The following is a 17,660-nucleotide window of genomic DNA, read 5'->3' on the forward strand; positions in this document are numbered from 1 at the left end:
CTTTTGCAGCCTATTTTGACTCTGACACTGCGTTCTGCTCCACAGATGCTTTGCTGATGTTGAAGAAAGTTTGCCTCGCTTGATAAAGACCAGATCCTGAAATTTACTTCCAAACCTGAAGTAACAATTTTTAACTTGAAATGCTTTTTCCCCAGGAGTCGCTGCTCCAGAATCCTTCCCTTATTTGGTGCCTCCTTCACAGCTGGGACTGATGCTCAGGTGCCAAAGCTCTGTGCACTCCTTGCCGTGAGCCAAATGGGTCTGTGCTGGGTTCGAGCGTGGCAGCTCTGCTTCCCGGCCCGGACCGTGGCACTCCCTTTTCCTGCACACCCCGGTGGCATTCCCAGTGTTTCTTTGCTGGGGTGGGAGACACCGTTTTCAACCCTTTTTGGTCGGTGCACAGTCTCTTGAGGTTGGGTCTTGCGTTCTTCTTTTTTTCTGGCTCTTTTTCATGACAAACCTTTCCTGAAGCTGTCTGACTGCCCCTGTTCTGTGTGTTGTCAGGACGTACTCCTCGTGGCCTCTCGGTGATCTGAGCTGGCTGTTCCAGGACCGTTGCTATCTCTGCGCTTAGCTGCTCCGTGAGAAGTTAGTTGTTAGTCACTGTTGATTTCTTCCATGGTAACAAATCCAGTTTGGTTGGCGGTGCGGTGTGTGAATGCTCCCCAAGCAGCAGTGGGCTGCTTCCTCTGGTGAGGTTGCCTCTTCCCAGGTGGATTTAGTCTGTCTGCACATGCTGACTCATGACAGCCAAAACAGCTGTTTTCAGCTTCAGGCACTACTGTGTGCAGGGACCCCTTCTTCTTCTTGACAGCTGGTTTGTTTTTATAACTAATGCCTTCACTATATGCTCATAACTTCCATATCTGTGATGCCCACTTTTCAACTGGAAGGGCCAAAAATCTATTTTTTGACCTAGTTTTGTTGTTGTATAAGCCTTACTTGGTGGGCTCTTCCCAAGCAACCAACTGGGACCAGCCAGATTGGCTTCCCTGTCCCAAGAAGCAAATCTGTCTGCAGAGGGCAGTGATGTTAGCGTGCAGGGAGCTCTGTCTTCCCTTGGCATCCTGACATTGGTACAGGGACCATTTTCAGGAAACTTTGGAGGTGGCCACCCTTGGAGTGCACAGGGAGAGAGCTGAAGTCAAGGAGTTGTTGCAAGTCTTGTGCTAGCCCTGTCAGGGTAGTGAGCACACTGGCAGGGCTTTGGGGAAGTGTTGCTCTCCACCCTGCAAATGCAGAACAGCAGGTGACAGGGGGTTCCTCCTCCCTGCCCCAAAGCCAGTGGAAGTCACTGTTTCCCTCTCGTTGTGAGAAGCAGAGTTTGTTGGGAGGAGCAGGGAGGGCTCCCAGAGACAGGGACAGGTGAGTCACTAGAGAGAGACTCATTCAGAGAAAAGCCCAGTCAAAGCAGCCTGTGGCCTTAGCGTGAACTTGGAGATGAAAGGTCCAAAGTTAAGTGATGAGCTCATCAAAACCTCGAGGCTGTGAGAGAAAAAGATGAAAGAAGCATGAGAGGTGCCTGCTTGAGATGCCACAGTGCTGGGGCACACAGGTCTCTGCCTGGGCTTGCTGGGTTTGTGCTTAAGTTGGCAAGAGGTATGAAACACTTCGTTTGTAGAGGCAGGTATCCTGATTCCTTTTGAATAAAATCATAAATATATATATTTATTTATGCACACATCTATGTCCCAGTTCAGTACTTGTTCCTGTGGAATGTGACTGCTTAGTCCTTGGAATTGGGAGTGAAAAGGCTGAGTGTGAGACTTGCTCTGAGAAGGTGGGGGTGAAGCTGAGCCCTGGCGAGCCCTCCCAGAGCTGTGTCTCTGTGGGAGCACTCTGGGCATGTCCCTGCTGGGCGCGGGCGTCACTTTCCATTCAAGGTGGGGAGTTTTGGTACTCCCCTGCTGCCAGTAAAGTGGTGTGGCGATTGCAGGGTGAGTGCTCCCACGGCTGCACGTGAATGTAGGCCTTGGAGAAAAACTTCTGCCCCAATTTCTTCTTTCCCCCACATGCAGCCTGCTGATCGGTGTTGTGACAGGCTTTCCAGTAGAGAAGGCTCAGGCCATGAGCTCCTCCTCTTTTCCATATCATCAAAGGACACAGAGTTTGGACCCCCTCCTCCAGCTCTTGCAGGCAGCAGAAGCATGTGGGCTTGCTGTGGGGCAGAGCGCTGCCCACTGTCCCAAAGGCTCTTGCACCTGAGCTAGAGGCTCAGACTTGTTAGCCTGTGTCTGTCAGGGTATGTGGTTGCAGCCAGAGCCACGGAGCTGGTCACAGACCAGCTTTCTACCTCCACAAGCTGTTGCCTGAAAAAAAAAAAAAAAGTGTGTTTAAAGGTTTCAAGCTCTGAGTTATCTTGGTGTCCTAAGGAGGATGGCGGGGAAGCAGCTATATCCAAACTTAGCTGGCAGAGCAAAGAAGGGCTTTGCTGTGCTGTCCCAGTATTCCCCAGTCTCTTCTGGGTTTCATCTGCAGAGTTAATAAAATGGTGGCAAATAAAGTTGAGTTCCAGTGGAAAGGGCTCTTTAGGGCAGCAGTAAAATAGTGAGTAAGCAAGAACCCCTTGCTGCGGGGGCCAGTTTAATTGGTCTGGCTTGTTTTATGAGACAGGTTTTATGTTTAAACTCGCACATGGCCCAGGAGCGACTCTGCAGCAGGGCATCATTCTCCTGCATGGGTCCTCCGGGAATGCAGCCCGGGTTAATTACACCTACCCGAGCAATCGCACCTCGCGCAGCAGCTGGCATAAGTCACGGCGTGAGCCGAGGGGTTCAGAAAATGCGGGTGGGAGGTGGTGCCAGAGCTAGGACTGCTCGCGATAACCATCCCCTGAGCCAGGCCTGGCTGGGGCTCGGTGCTGCCTGGAGGCACGGGGTGGTGGCTGTCTTGTCCCCTCTCACGTGTGCCTGGCTGGGATTGCTGCAGCCCTGCCTGGTAACCTCGTCCTCCCTCTGCGCCTCTGATCCCCCTGTAAATGGAAGTGGCGTCGCTGACCTTCACGGCAGGGGTTTAAGATACAAAAATCTTGTGCAAATACGAGCAGAGCGGTGGTGCTCTGGGTCGCTCCTGGTCAGCGTCTCCCCGCACGGTGCTCGGAGCCTGGCTTTTCTCACCGCGCTGAGGCTGTGCAGGCGTGCGGTGTGAGAGGAAAGCCTCTGGCTGTGGAGAAGGTGAGGAGGAGGCCAGTCCACTCCTAGTGTGACACAGCCACCTCCGGGGCCAGGCAGAATGACTCCTTACCCATCCACAGCCTTCTTCAAAGCTGTTTAGATAAGGACTGGGAAAGCGCTGAGCTGGCAGAGGTGGCTTAGAGCACAAGTAATTATTCAAGGTGGGTTTTGGTGCTGCTGGACCTGAGCAGGGCAGGAAGCTGCCTTCAAGCCATTTCCCCCTGTATCCCCTTAGCTCTGTCTTGCTCTGGTCATTTAATAGCAGCACTGCTGCTGCAGGCTTTCCTCATACATCTGAACACTGGCTCCCTCTCTGTAATTGCTTAAGGGTGGGGTTAAATGAAGGGGTGCAGCACCACCCCAATGCCCCTTTGCTTCTGACGGTTGCTCCTGGCTTTGTCACTGAACTCGCCATGTTGGCTTCTCTGCAGAAGAGCGTCGCTGAGGACATCCCGCTCCCTCTCCACATTGACCAGATTCTGCTCATCTTCCTCTGCAGAGCACCGAACAAGTTGCTTCTGTTGGTTGCTAGTTTGCTGCTGTTTTTTTCCCGTTGGTGGGACAAGGCTGCCTTTGGGGACTCCCTTTTCCATAACCCCTCAGACTGCGCTTTGAGCTTACAGGCCGTGGAGGAGGAGCCCTTCAGCCGAGGGGCTGCGGGTCCTGGGTCCGGTGCCCGCCGGGCAGGCACCCTGCGAGTCAGCCTGGGACCCGCAGAGGGTGCTGTGTCTCCATCGCCTCTCCCGGCTCCAGCTGTTTGGCACTTGCCCGTGCCTGTGTGCATGATGTTTGTAAGAGTTTGGGCATGTCCATTTGGTTCCCATCTCCAGTGCCACCCCCAGCATCCAGGCCAGGTTCTTCTGTCACTAGGGACATTCTTAATTCACAGGAAATCGGAGAGAGTTTAATTGTTTTCTCCTCTCTTTTTTTTTTTTTCTTTTTTTTTTTCCCATGCAGCTGAACAAAAGGTTCATCCTCAGTTTTCTCCATGCCCATGGGAAGCTGTTTACCAGGATTGGGTAAGTGTGCAGGATGTTTATTTTATTTTCCTACATTACAAGTCTTTTTGGAATTTAATATTGTTAGCAACTAAGCTGTGTTTGGAGCTGAGGGCACAGGGTGTGAATTCTTGCAGGCCTAGCCTCCTGGTTCTTATTCTCCTTACCCGCCCTCTGATCCACACTGGTTATTCTTTGATTCTTTGGGCTTTTTCTTCCCTCACCTCAATGCCCAGTCCTGCCCATGCACTGGGACCCTCTGGCCGAGGCTGAGCTTGGATGGCTGATACACAGGAGGGACTAGAGGCTGTATTCCCTCTCTCCATCACCTAACCGTGCTCCCTCCCCTTGAATTTCTGGTTTTATTCCCCCCCCTCTTCCATTCCCCCCAGCTCTAGGCAGTGGAGAGGTGGCTCTGGATGACTTGCAGTGGCTGCTGCCTGCAAGGAGCACAAAGCCATCGAGGCAGAGAACCGTACAGTGGCTGAAAGCTGCCATCCGGAGCATGTCAAGACAAGCCTTGCCCTTCATCTCCTTGCTGCCATGTCAGTGAAAGCCTCATAGCTGAGAGCTGCCCTGGCTGTGGGAACGGGTTTATACAAAGTGCCCTTGGCAATGTCTGTCAGAAACTGGTTTCAAGTAACTGAACAGCTACCCTTGAAGCAAAGCAAGCCTGATGCAGGCCTGGGCTGAGATCCCAGCTTCGAGGACATCCTTATGACCCAGAGAGCAAAGCTCAGCCTTGCAGCTGATGGGCTTCCCATGGAGCTCCCCCTGCTCGGGGCCTGGACTGGCCTTCGCTCTCGAGTGATGGGGTGGCTGTGTGGGGGCGGCTGTTGGAGAGAGACCTCGCGTGGGTCCAGAGAGTCTCTGGCAACAGTGGTCTCTGCTTGAGCCTGCCAGTACCTCGTAAGTAAATGGAGTCTCATGAGCTCTCTTGGCTCCTTCAGTCTCTCATGGAACTGCTGGTTATAAGATACAGGGCTGAGAGACCTTTTCCAGGCCACGTAGGTGAAGATAGTGTGGCTGCAAAGTGGCATCTTGTCCCTACTGTTGGTTTTTTTGACTCAGATGTACAGTTCCCTGCCTCTGGACCTGTACCCTTTCCCTCCTGGAGCGAGGAAGCACGGTGCAGGACACAGCACTGATCCTGCCATGCAGCCTGAAACTTAAGCGCTTGCTCCATCCAGCGTGCTTTCTAAGGTGACCAGTCAGGCGTGACATGTGCTTGGCTTTGGACCTTTCATAAAGCAGTGGGAAGTAGGAGCTCTGCTGGCCACTTTGCTGGAGATCCGAGTGTCTGAGGGCGAGGGAGAGAGCAATCTGCTTGCTGCTGGTGCTGTTGATCTCTCCCCGAGTCACAAGGCACTGATGATCTGCTTGTGGGCAGCAGGCTGGCCTGCAGTGAGGAGGCAGAACTGGATGTCCTCCTGCCTACAGGAAGAGAGGAGGAAAGCTGCGAGAGCCCATGAAAAGTTTGGTAACTGCAACGTGTCTGTGCCAGAGGGCAGAGCACCCAGGGAGCTGCTGGTCCTCAGCTCTGTGGGGCTGTGCTCGCAGCCGAGCTCTGGTTGAACACATGCCAGCAAGGGGATTAATGGGGATGTTGCAGAGATTGCTTGCACATTTGGCTCCTGAGACTTTTGTGAAATTAAGATGCAGCATTTGAGGCAGTTGCTTCCCAGGACAGTCATTTAGAAAACCCAAGTATGTTTAATGGTAGAATATCCCCTGAAGTACTTAGAAGGGAACTAGAAAGTAATACCATGACACAGGAAGAGAAAATCGTCCAGCCCTGCTAAACAGCTTCCGTGCTTAAAATAGGTAAAAGGTGAGGAATAGTTGAGTCCTCTTTGGGCAGGATTTTAAGTGATTTATCTGTAAAAAATACGGAAAAGATGATGTTGCCCTAATTGGACTCTTTTGCTCCTAAAACCACAGGTAAGCAATTTATTAAAAGCTTCCGCTCTGCTGCTGACCTGCTGGTTCTGAGCTCAGTGGGGTTGCTGCATGCCATTCCAGATGTGCTGCAGTATCAAAGCACAGCTGGCGGCGCTGAGGAAGCCCTCACTCCTCCTTGTTGTTATTCCATGGCAGTAATCTTCATCTCCTCTCCAACAGCCCATCCTGCAAAGGACTCCTCCATCCCCAGTGTCCTGTCTGCTCTAGGAGGATGTTGCTGGATATGCTGGATGTGGTCTGAGATTTCTCAAAATTAGGAAGTCTTTAGAAGCAATCAGTTTGCTCTAATTCCCTGGCTGTGCCCCAAATCCAGGAAAGTTGCCTCTTCCGGGGGGTGCAGTGCTTTTGTAGTGGCGGAGCTGCTCCGTTCTGCACAGCTACAAAGTACAAGGGGCCTGTTTGTTACAGCTCATGTTTGTGGGCAGGTAACAGACAACTGCTCCAGCAAACAGTGCCCGGGGAGGGGGTACCCCCACTGCTAGGCAGAACCAGTTGTTGAAGGGCATCTGTGAAATATGGTTAAGAAAGCAGCCATTTCAGTCTTTAAAAATAGAGCTTATTACTGGCCTTAAAGTCTGTTGGGGAAGCCCAGCAGAATTGCCCATGTGGGTTACCAGAAGTCGCTTGCTAATTCAGCCTGTAGCATGCTGATATCACAAGATCTCAATCTCTCGGGGGAAGATAGAGGAAATTGCTATGGAGGCCCCTGAGTTTGCCTGCCCCGGCTCCAGATGCCTCGCCCACTGCGGATTTTGGCTCCCTCGCTCCCATGTGGACATGCTGGTACAGTGTCCCTGATAACTGGAGTGGTCACTTGCTGTGAGACAGATGCTCATTCTTGCTGGGTCTGGCTGTGGCTTTTTGTAGTGTAGGATCAAGAAGTAACCCAGCTCAGCAGAAGAGGCAGTGGGACAGGAGGACCTGCCCTCTCAATAGTTTCCAAGGTTTTTTGGCAGCTTCTTGGTTATAAAGTTGTCTTCACGGGGTACCAGGTGAGGACTCTCTTTGGGAGAGCTGTTGTGGGCAACCAGTCATTTTTGTGAACTGGCTGTGCTCTTCTTTGCAGTCAGTTCAGTTTTTGACCCCATTTCAGCTGGGAGGTTGCTGAGGATCCAACAGCTCTTGATAAGTAACCTCAGCTAATTCCCTCAGCGATGCCAGATGAAGAGTGGGATAAACGTGTCAGATTTCCGTGGGTGCTTGTGAACGGTGTTGAAAGCACACCCCATCCCCAGCCGTGGCACTGCAGCCGCCGGCTGCTGTGTCCTGATGAGCGACAGCAGTGCTGTGTGCTGCAGGGACCAGCTCCAGCTTTGACATTTCCAGCAGCTAGACGAGACCAGTCGTTAGTCTGCGAGTCCCTGTCCTGTGGGGCTCTAAGTGATGAAGTTTAGGGGCTCAGTCACAGTGCTGGGGAGTGTGTAACCTGGGGGGACAGGGCTCGGTGCCATGGGATCTGATCCTGCCATGCGGAGCCTGGGGACAGGCACCATTCTTCTGGAGGAAGCATGCTCTGGCCAACGTTCAATGCACTGGAATTGCCACATCCGCAATGTGGCACCAGTGTGTGCAGCTTGCTGCAGCCTGGGTTTCTCGGGAGTCCCATGGGCTGCTCCTGGTCCAAGAGAGCTGCTGGCCTCTTGGCACCCTTCCCAGATTGGTAGAAGTCAGTAGAAAAAAATGGTTGGTCAGAAATGACTCATAAAGGCCGTGTTTTCCTGCCAAAGGAATGCTGCCTGTTGGTCACAGAGCGATCCCTCGCTAAGGAAGGCTTCAGCTGCCTCTGTCGCAGCCTGCACCTTCATTCCCTACGGCTCCTGGATGGGAGACAGCACCCCAGGGCGTCCCCCTTCCCCAGGAGACGTGACACTGAGCGAGCTGTGGACTGACCGCCCTGCACCCTGGGCATAGCCTGCGCTCTACAGACTCTCTCTCTGTCTGCAGGATGGAGACTTTCCCTGCGGTGGCCGAGGAGGTCCTGAGGGAGTTCCAGGTCCTGCTGCAGCACAGCCCCCCTCCCATCGGAAGCACCCGCATGCTCCAGCTTGTGGCCATCAACATGTTTGCAGTGTACAACTCCCAGCCCAAAGGTACCATGTGCTGCTTTAGGGGAACCAGGCTGAGGATCAGCCGCTCTTTGTATGGCCGAGTTGTTCATGTGGAGAAAGGGGAGGGCGGGGGACTCACCGGCTGAAGACTGATGGGGAAGTGAAGCGGTGGTTGGATGCCTGGGGGTGTCGGTGTGTGTAGAGACAGCAAAGGGACCTTGGCTGGGCCTCGGTGGAGCTGGCTGAGGTGTCTGAGGAGTGTGGAGGCATCGCATCTCCCTGGGGCCTGAGTCATCAAGCACAGAAGGCAGGCACTGCTTGATGGCTCTGCCTTCCCAGCGTTTCGCCTGGGCCCTGCTCAGTGCCTGTGCTGGCACCAGAGGGGCTGAGAGGATCTCAGAGACTTTGGCTGTTGGGAGAGTGGCTTTGCCTGTGACTGCTCGTGTCTGTGCAGGTGGCTGCGTGATGCGATGCTGCTCTCTGAAAGGCCAGGCTGGAGGCTGCACCCCATATTAAGGCACCTAGAGAGCAAAGCAGATCTGGTATTACTCATTCTCCTCTCCTAGCCTCCTCCATCCACCCAGGAGGCTGTATGTGGTCTCTACCATTGTCAAGTTTAATGTATTGGTCAGCAGAGATGCCACCAAACTATAGAGTCACTTCCGCTGAGTTTGAAATGGTGCTTCTAGGGAACGTGTTTTTCCCTGTGGCTCCCCAATATGTACCCGGTGTCAGGTACCAGGACTGCCTGAGCCCTGTGTTTGGGAGCAGGGATGGGGCTGCACTCCCTGGGTGGTAGTGAGCAGCATTTCACATGCCAATGGCTTGGGATTTACATCCCAAAGATGGAGGCCTCCAGCTGATGGATTTCAGTCAAAGCCACCACGTGGGTGATCAGGCTGAGCCCCAGAGAGCTGCTGGTGGAAGATTTCTCCCTCGTGAACCAGTTGGCCACCTGTCAGACTGGTGGTTAGTGGCCAGGGTCAGCTGATGGAGTGAACCAGCGTCGGCCGGAGGGCTGGGAAGCAGCTCCCGTGCGCCGTGCCTGCTGCCTGGCCAATCTTGTAGGCACCTTCCTCTCCCAGGGGAAGCACTGGGGGAGCTGTCAGCCCCACTGGCGAGGCAGCCTTGCCCCCCCTGCCTGTGAGATGCCAGCTAGTGACAGTGTGTTTATCTTTGAGCTGCAGAGTACTTTATGATTATGAGCAAATGCCTCTGCTCAGCCCCCCGGTAGGTATATTAATAGCAGTGTCCATGCCACAGACAGCAGTGGGTGGTAAAGAGAGGAAGAGATTTGTCTGGGCTATACAGCAAGCCCCTGTGGCAGAACTGGAAGCAATCCCAGCTCTTGGACCACTGGACTCTACTCTTCTATCTGTAGCTTGAGTTGTGGATGTACGTGAGTGACAGAAAGGCAGCGCTTTTTATCTCTTGTGAAAAATAAGTATTCTCGGAGTTTTCTGCCTCCTGTGTGAATAGCTGCCAGCTGCTCCCAGCTTTCAGATCTCTGGAGAAAGCAAACCTGTTCCTGCTGGGGACTGCAGGCTGTGCGCAGAGCAGGTGGCAGCGTGCATGAAATGCCTGCAGGTCGGATGGCACTACGGCTGCCATCTGATGCCTGGTGCCCTTCAGGGATTTCCCTGAGGGCTTCTTGCTCTGGTGACCCTAAAATATCGCTGAGAATATTGTTGGCAAAGCAAATCCTGTTGTCAGCACAAATGCCCTGGTGGTCTCCGAGCGCTTGTGTGCTGAGTGCTGGCACAGCACGGGTTGGGCTCGGTGCCGACACTGTGATACTGAGAAGAGCTGGGTGCAGAAGGAGGGAAAAGGCAAGCAAGAATGTTTGCTGAATTATTACCAAGTGCCCAGCACGGAGCGAGGGTGTTGGCTCCTTCCCCCGGTGTGTGGGTTGCTGTGGGCAGAGGGCTGGCTGGAGCATACGGCAGGAACGGCTGTCGGGAAGGTGCGGGTTTCCATTTCCCAGCACATGAGTCACCTCCCTGGGTTGCAGTAGCATGGGCAGCGGCGGGAGCGGGGGCAAGGAGACCGATCCACCCCTGCGGGTGGGTGGGAGGCTGGGAGGGCTCAGGGAGCGGTCCCACCCTGCCTGCATCCCAGTTGCCAGGAAGCATTACTGGGGAGCTGCGAGCCCGGCTCGCCGTAGTGAGAGCTTGGCTGCGTCAGTTCTGTAGAGCTGGATCTAACTTTGCAGTTGGACCGAATGACCTCTAGAGATCTCCTCCTACTGAAATCCTTCTGCGAATCTGGGATCAGAGCGTGTCTGTGTCCTTCCCATCGCAAGGGCCTGTCAGACCTTCAGCTGGAGCTCTCAGTAGCAGGAGATCTGTGGGTTGGGGGCTGGGGAGGGAGGTCGGTCTGTCTGAGAGCCTCTGTTCCTTGTTGTCCCGGGATAGTTCTCGCTGGGGATTGCTGCTCCCTCCCTCTCCCGCCATGTATTTCCAGGTCTCAAGAGCCCCAGCTACTCCTGAGAAACTTGTAAACTCGCTTGCTTGCCCTGTGTCTGGTGTCTAATGAATCCCTCGTGCTGGGATCCAGTGGTGCTAGCAGTTGTGGGGCGGCGTCGCCAGCAAAACAGTCTCGATGTGGGGAACTTTTACAAAATTTTATGCCCATAAACACAAACTTTTAATCACATATTCAGGTATTAAGAAAAAGGAGACTTGAACTATCAAATGCTTTAATAAACACCTTTCCTCTCTCTTCCTCCAGCTTACACCAAAGACCTATCCTGCCCCATCTGAGTCTCAGCTTCCCCTGTTTTCGTGCCAGATTATGCTTGGTCTGTCCCAATTCCTTCGGAGGCAGCAGGCACTGCAGGAGGTTGAGGACTCATGCTTAATGGTTTATATCTGCCACTCTTTCCTTTTTACTTGTTTTCTTTTGCTGTGGTGTGGGTTGGCCGTGGTCTCTCAGGGCTGTCCCTGCCCTGGCGTGGGTCCGTGTATGGCAGTTGTGATGTGTCCTCCTGCACACCTCTGGCTCCTAGCAGCTGCCACCCTTTCATAAATCAGTCTGTGTGAGGTCACCATGTGCTTTTCTGACAAGTTGACTTTTTGGGGTGCAGTGGGGTGTTTAAACTGGTTTCAGAGCCAGCCAGCTGCGAGCGACATGTGGTGTTTCACAGCCTCCTCCCACGCAGGTCGCTGATGCAGCCTCCAGCTACCTGGACCCTGCAGCGTGTGCCCAAGGCAGGGCTTGGCTGTGTGCAGGCAGAGCCACACGGTCTGTGCCCAGTGCAGGCAGCTGAGCCTGTGCTTGTCCCCCAGGGGCAGCACCAGGCATGCCAGAGCTGGTCTCAGCTGCCTGTGCAGCCAGGCAGCACTGGGAAGACCCTGGGAGATGGATTGGGTCTGTTGTTTTCTCTGACAGAAGAAGCCAAAGAATTCCCACATGAAGTGCTTCCCCCGCTGTTCGGCATCAAACGGCGTATTGCTCTGAGTGAGCCGCTCTCCCCGTTGTCCAGGGAGGTGTGCAGCCAGCAAGGATTCCTCCAGGGAGGTGTGCAGCCACCAAGGATCCCTCTGACCTCCTGACTGCCTCCTGGCAGGAGCATTCAAGGTGTGAGAAAGCTTTTTGTAGACCTCAAACCTGTGGGGCAAGGAGGGCCCACTCAGGGGAGGGAGGCAGAGAGAGATGGGCATCTACGTGGCAGACACATGCAGTTGCTGGAGCTTCCCATGATGGAATGTAGGTGACTACCAATGTTTTGGGCCATCCTGAGCTCTGGCTGGGGTGGGACCTTTGTGGGGTGGCCCATTTAACAGTTTGGTAGCCATCTGCGCAACCAACTTACAGAGAAGCTTGGATCCCTTTATCCCAACCACAAACACTCCAAGAATTTTAATTTTTTTTTAATTCTGTAATTTGGGGAAATAAAACTCTGGTTTCTGAAAAGACTAATTGAAGCCGTGCTTGCGGCAGGGGCATCTCGGTGAGGGGAGAGAGAGAAACCCCCTCCCAGCCCATCTGTGCCCAATTTACTCCGATCTGGCCTCTCTGAGGCTTTTTTTCTTTCTCTCTCTCTCTTTAATAATTTGTTTTATAATTCCTGGAATCAAACCCATCTCAGACACACTGTTTTATTTTACTGTATTATTGGATTATACTTCCTATAAATCACTGGATGTTATTCATAGGCCACCACCAGAATAACTTCCCTTCTCCCCCCCCGACGGCCCCGCATTCCAAACAAGCGCGCACCAAAGTGGGGGTGCAGCAGCGCGGGGCACCCTAGAGACACTTCCCGGAAATCCCAGCAAATTTGCCTGGCTGCGGGTGTGAAGCATCAGGCTGCAGCACCTGGATGCCTTCTGGCACTCTCGGGCCGGTTGCATTGTGCCGTGTGGAGGTTGTTAGGAGGTCGGGCTTAGGTGGAAGTGGAGAGGGGAGGGGGCTGCCATATGTGCATCCTCAGCACATGTAGGGAATGAAGTTGCATCCCCCGGGGCCGAGCAGAGTCAGGGCATAGAGGCACGGGGAGGTTCTAGCCAAGCACAGCTTTAGCTGAGGATTGGGAAAGTGGCTTGTGTTTCAACCAGAGGAAAGTTCGGGCAGGGCAGGGTGACCAGCCTGTAGGGCATCTGCTCTGCCGAGGCCGATGGGTGAGGAGGAAGGCCTGCTGCTTGCGCTTGAGCAGTGGGACTGCTGCTTGTGTGGAACTGGAAGAGGGTTCAGGAGGGCAGCCAATGTGGCAGGGTCAGGCTGGGCTTTGGTTCACAACCCTCCCGGCTCTGTCTTCTCAAGTGGATCATGGTCGGGTTTTCTGTGCGAGAGACACTTGGCTGGGAAACCTTGAGGGCTTGTGCAGAAAGGAAGGATTCACATCCCGCTCCCTGCAGCACGTTCAGAGCAGCATCTGTCCCCTTCACGCTGCCACACTGGTGTCCTCAGAGCAGCGTAGAGGAGGTCAATACTGCACAGGCCCCTGGGTGTAAAGGTGCTGTGCCTGGCTCACAGAGAACTGCTCTTCCGCAGTGAGTGCTGCTAACTACAGCCCTTGCAAGGGTTTGCTAATGTGCACAGTCCTGCTTGCTCCTGCACCAGCTTCTGAGATGCTGATTTTGCCTGAGTCTCCTTGATAGGTACAACAAAGGATCTGAAGGTTAGTGCACATCAACTGCAGTGTCTAAGCAGGTACAGGACTTGCCCTTTTGCACATGTACTCGGCACCCCAGCCTGGCTGGAGAGGATGCATCAAACCCAGAGGACCCCCTGAGATCAGCCTGTGCCTGTGTAACCAGCAGCCTGCTCCGCTGTCGTCTTGCCACTGCGCGCAGCCTGGTGCTGGATGGAGCGTGTTTCGCTTTGCTGACCGCAGCTGCTGGCTTGCAAGCTAAAGCGTGAACCCCTAAAATATCCCCGGAGTTGCTGCAGAGGCTGGTGGTGTCTGCCCTCAGCAGAACCTCAGCTCTGACCATCTTCACGGTTCTTGCTTGGTTTCCAATGCTCGGACCCAGCTTTGCTGAAAGACCTAACTGCAGCATCAGAAAAAGGCTCAGCAGAAGCATGTGCTGCTCTTCTGCTGCAGGCACATCTCAATGGCTTCTCATGAAGCTCTAACCACATCTTGCACACTGGAGCAGACAAAGAGTGCTGGGAGTTGAACGCAAAGGAGTCCAGTGCATTTGCCTGAGTTTAAAAATAAAGCGGTGTTGTGGGATGGCTGACTTGGTTTGGTAGAGATTTAAAATTAGGCATAAAACAAAGCTTAATAAACCTCAGGCGGTAGATAGCAGAAGCAGCAACTTGATCTTTCCCTGTCTGGGGAGCAGAACTGAGCCTTTTTCTGCTAATTCCCCTCTTTGCATGGTAAATACGTGCTTCACTAGAGTCCAGCCAGTACCTTCGCGCAGGTGCCTCTGTGGGCCGTGACAGCTTTGGGCACAACATGTTGATGATGATGATGTACCATGGGGCTGTGTCTCAGGGAGGCTGAGCATCTGGGGTCCTGTGCCCCAGTGAGAGCGGAGCCTGAGGTCCCTCCACCTGCCTGGGGGACTCGGTTTTGTAATGCAAACATAGCCCGCCTGATGTGAGGAGGATGGAGTTGCACGGTTTCATAACGGGCTTTCTCTGGGGTGTTAGGGCTTCGGTTGTCATACAGCAAGTGTGGACTGACGTGTCTATACTGGGATCACCAGCATGCACCTGGCAGCTGCTGTGTGCTGTTTCCCTGTGAGACTGGGTAGCGCTGTCTTTAGAGAGATGGTGTTAAGACGTAACACCTCCCAAGGCCTTAAGTTTGGGGGAACTGGACGTTAAATTCATCCTTCCCCTCCCTTCATGTTGCTGCTGTTACTCGCTGTGGGGCTGAGTTGTAATGAGGAGAGGAGGGCTGGCTGGTACTGGTGTCCACCCTTTCCCGTGCTGCCTGGCTTGCACAGAGGCTCTAGAGCGAGCTGGTGCCGAGATGTGGCTGCCTGGGAAAAGGGCTTTTCTTTTTAACCCGTTTTGTTGTGTAATGCCTGCTGCTCGCTGTGCCCAGGGGCAGCCCAGACTTTGGCCATGTGAGCAGGATGAAGGGTTGAAATGGTGCGGGGGGCGATACCTGCATTGCTCATCTCGGGAGCCACACGGCTTCCTGTGCTGAGCTGCTCACTCATGCTGAGCCTCCCGAGGGACACATCCCTGTCTGGAGGTGGCAGCCCACCCTCTAGAGTCTCTCCTCTGAGCACTTGGGAGTGTTGAAGGTTGGCACAGTTGCTGGGAACTGTCAGCGCCTTTCCTTTCAGGGAAGGAAGCTGTCTCGGACTTGAGACACATCAGCAAAGTTCAGGTAAAATACTTTTGGCCCAGATGCGTCTTCAGAGTCTCGCTCTTGGGCTCTTGAGGCTGGTGGCAGCAATGTTTAGACCAAAGTCTTCCTTTGCTTATTCCCCTCTGTTTCCTGTTTAAAAGGCAGATTGTCACATATTTGGGGATTTATTTACCGTAATTGGAGTTATTTTCCTGGCTGCTGGCTTCTGCCCTCTGATGCAAGACTCCCTAGCAAAATGTGTGTCCAGAAAGCCATGTGACGTTTTTTTCCCCTTGCCACAAGTGCCAGCAGGAGATGCAATAATCAACGCGCTGCAGGGAATTTCCACTTGCAGTTCAGGTTTCTTGAAATCTAGACGTTGGCTTTGGAGGCAAAAGATTGAGCAGGGCTTGTGGCAGAGAAGGAAAAGGTTTCCAGCAAAACTGAGTGCTTGCTGGTGTGTCAGACTGATTCTCCAGTCCTGCCCTCCAACCAAAGTGCAGGAAAAGTCCCTCTCCAGTGGTGTCGGATGAGCTCGCTGGGGGCTTCTGCCCGGTCTGCATGTCACATGAGCACATCCTTACGTCTGCCCTTGAAGCTGTTCCACCAAACACAGGGTGATGCCGAGATCTCATTTCAGAGCAACAAGTAGAGGGGAAATGATTTGTAATCACAAAGCTCGAGTCTGCTTTACAGCCAAGCTTCGGCAGCCCGAGCAGCAAGTCAGGACAGAGCCAGTGACCAGTGAGGTCAGGTTGAAGGGGCTTTCATGCTGCTGTACCACCAAGACATGGGCCAGCTCTGCAAATGCTGAAGCAAAATGACTATTTCGATGAAGAAGCAGCATCAATGTATAAAGTAAAAGGCAGGAAATGGACTGCTGGCACGCAGTGTCCATCCGTCCTGCTGTAAAATGAGAAAGAAGGTGCCTGAGGCAGCTGTCCCGGGGCTCTGCCTCACCCCTGCTTTGGTGGTGGAGAAAGAGGGGTGCCAGGGAGCCAGAGTGGGGTTGCACCAGGTGCAGCGGCTTTGGTGAAGCTTTAGATGTTTGCAGCATGACAGGAAATCCTCTCGCTTTTAAAGAGATGTTTCTACTCTTTATTGTGCATTGTGCCTTTGATTTCCTCACGCTTCTAAGCAGCACCAAGTCAATTACTGTATTTCTGTTTAATTCTCTGAGAGAACATTGTATAATTAGGCTAATTATCGTGCTTTGTGAAGTTGTAAAACTCTTGATTGAGCTTGTGGGGCTGTTTTATAGCCTGCCAGGTGTAGGCAGGGAGGGCTGCGGGCCCCATGCCCTGTGCAGGTTCGGGTGCAGCCTGCCAGCTCGGTGAGGGTAGCTTCCATCCCGGGGGCTGCCCCGCGGGCCCGTCCCCTGCCGGCTCCATCCTGCCTCTGTCTGCTCGCAGGCTGCAGTCCCTCGGTGAATTGGGTGCCCGGTGCTGGGGGGGCTTCATCTGGGAGCAGGCATCCTTAGGGGCTTGTTGGGATCTCTTCTTGCCTTAATGCTGAAATTAGGAACGGCAGTGTAACCAAGGCTGTGTTTCTGCTCTCCGGTGCCTCTGCAGTAAGGAGGTGACCCCACGCAGGTTTATGTATGGAGACCTTTTATTTTCCCTGATTAGGGTCTGCCCAAGCTGCGTGTGCCCGTGCAGCGGGTTCTTAGCAGCATGGTACTGGCTCTGCCTGTGCTAATTAATGGTCAGGAGGAAGGTGAGGACTTGTTGAGTGTGACCTTCAGGTGTCACCCTGGCTAACGTGATGCTCAGTCCAGGATAGTCTAACCCTGGCGGCTGGGTGACAGCACTGAAGGTACATGGCCCTTCTCTTAACGGAAGGGTCATTTTTAATTCTGATTGATGTGGCTTGTGATGGCTGTGGTTAACGTGACCATAGGGCGTAGGTGACACGGAGAGGGCACGAGTGATTTGCCTGTCCCCGAGGTTGGCACAGGGCTCTGGTGCGTGCTCTCAGGTCCCCCAGCTTGCGGGGTGGGACGAGAGGCAGACAGGAGTGTGTCACCATGGGCTGGGAGGGAGATGCCCTGGAGGGATGGTTTTGGCTGTGGGGATTCTTCGTTCCCCCTTCTCCCATCCCTCCCAGCAGCGTGTGGTCCCCTGACCCTGCCTCGGTGAACACCCGGTGCTTCTCCGCCAGACCCAGGAGCGGAGCAGGGGTGTCTTGCGTAAGCAAGCGCCTGCTCTCTGGGTAATGGCACGGAGACGGAGAAGGAGGCGCCGGCTGCCAAAGGCGGGTTGGGAACAGCATAAACCCTTCAGAGCAAACCCGAGGAGCCAAGGTCTGACAAGACCTCATGCCTGGTGCTGGGAGCGGGACTCGTCCTGCCCAGGGGGCCCCAACCGCTTACGGGGCCGTGGCGGGGAGCGACGAAACGCTGCCACATGGGCTCGTGTGTCTTTAAAAGCAGGCGAAGCGGAAGTGATGCTCTCGGGCCCATCTGCACGGGGCTGCGCGGGGAGCGGGAGACGCGCCCCAGCTGGTGCGAGGCCCTGGCAGCCCCGGGAGCTGCCGTCTGTTGGGGTTTACTGCTGTCTACGTTGAAACACGGGCTGAGAAGCCACCTCCCTTCCCTCCCCCGCAGCCCGCATGAGGGGACCCCAGCTCCGAGGGTCGGTCCCCTCAGCTGCAAGGGGAGGCAGCTCCATCTCTCTGCCGCGCGTGATTGATGCAGCCGTTTCCAAATATAATTTGCTCGCCG

The 17,660-nt window shown here is 54.1% G+C and overlaps 1 protein-coding gene across 1 annotated transcript in view; it reads left to right on the plus strand.

Moving 5' to 3' along the window:
• Positions 1–17,660, plus strand: part of SMG6 (SMG6, nonsense mediated mRNA decay factor) — a 112,813-nt gene that overhangs the window by 20,614 nt on the left and 74,539 nt on the right. The window contains exons 8-9 of the mRNA XM_026861623.1: positions 4,131–4,192; positions 8,078–8,223. Of these exons, the coding sequence (XP_026717424.1) occupies positions 4,131–4,192; positions 8,078–8,223 (208 nt within the window). The remainder of the gene's footprint in view (positions 1–4,130; positions 4,193–8,077; positions 8,224–17,660) is intronic.

Source organism: Athene cunicularia (assembly GCF_003259725.1).
Source record: "Athene cunicularia isolate RWA chromosome 19 unlocalized genomic scaffold, athCun1 chr19_part1, whole genome shotgun sequence".
In the NCBI taxonomy this organism is placed as follows: Eukaryota; Metazoa; Chordata; class Aves; order Strigiformes; family Strigidae; genus Athene; species Athene cunicularia.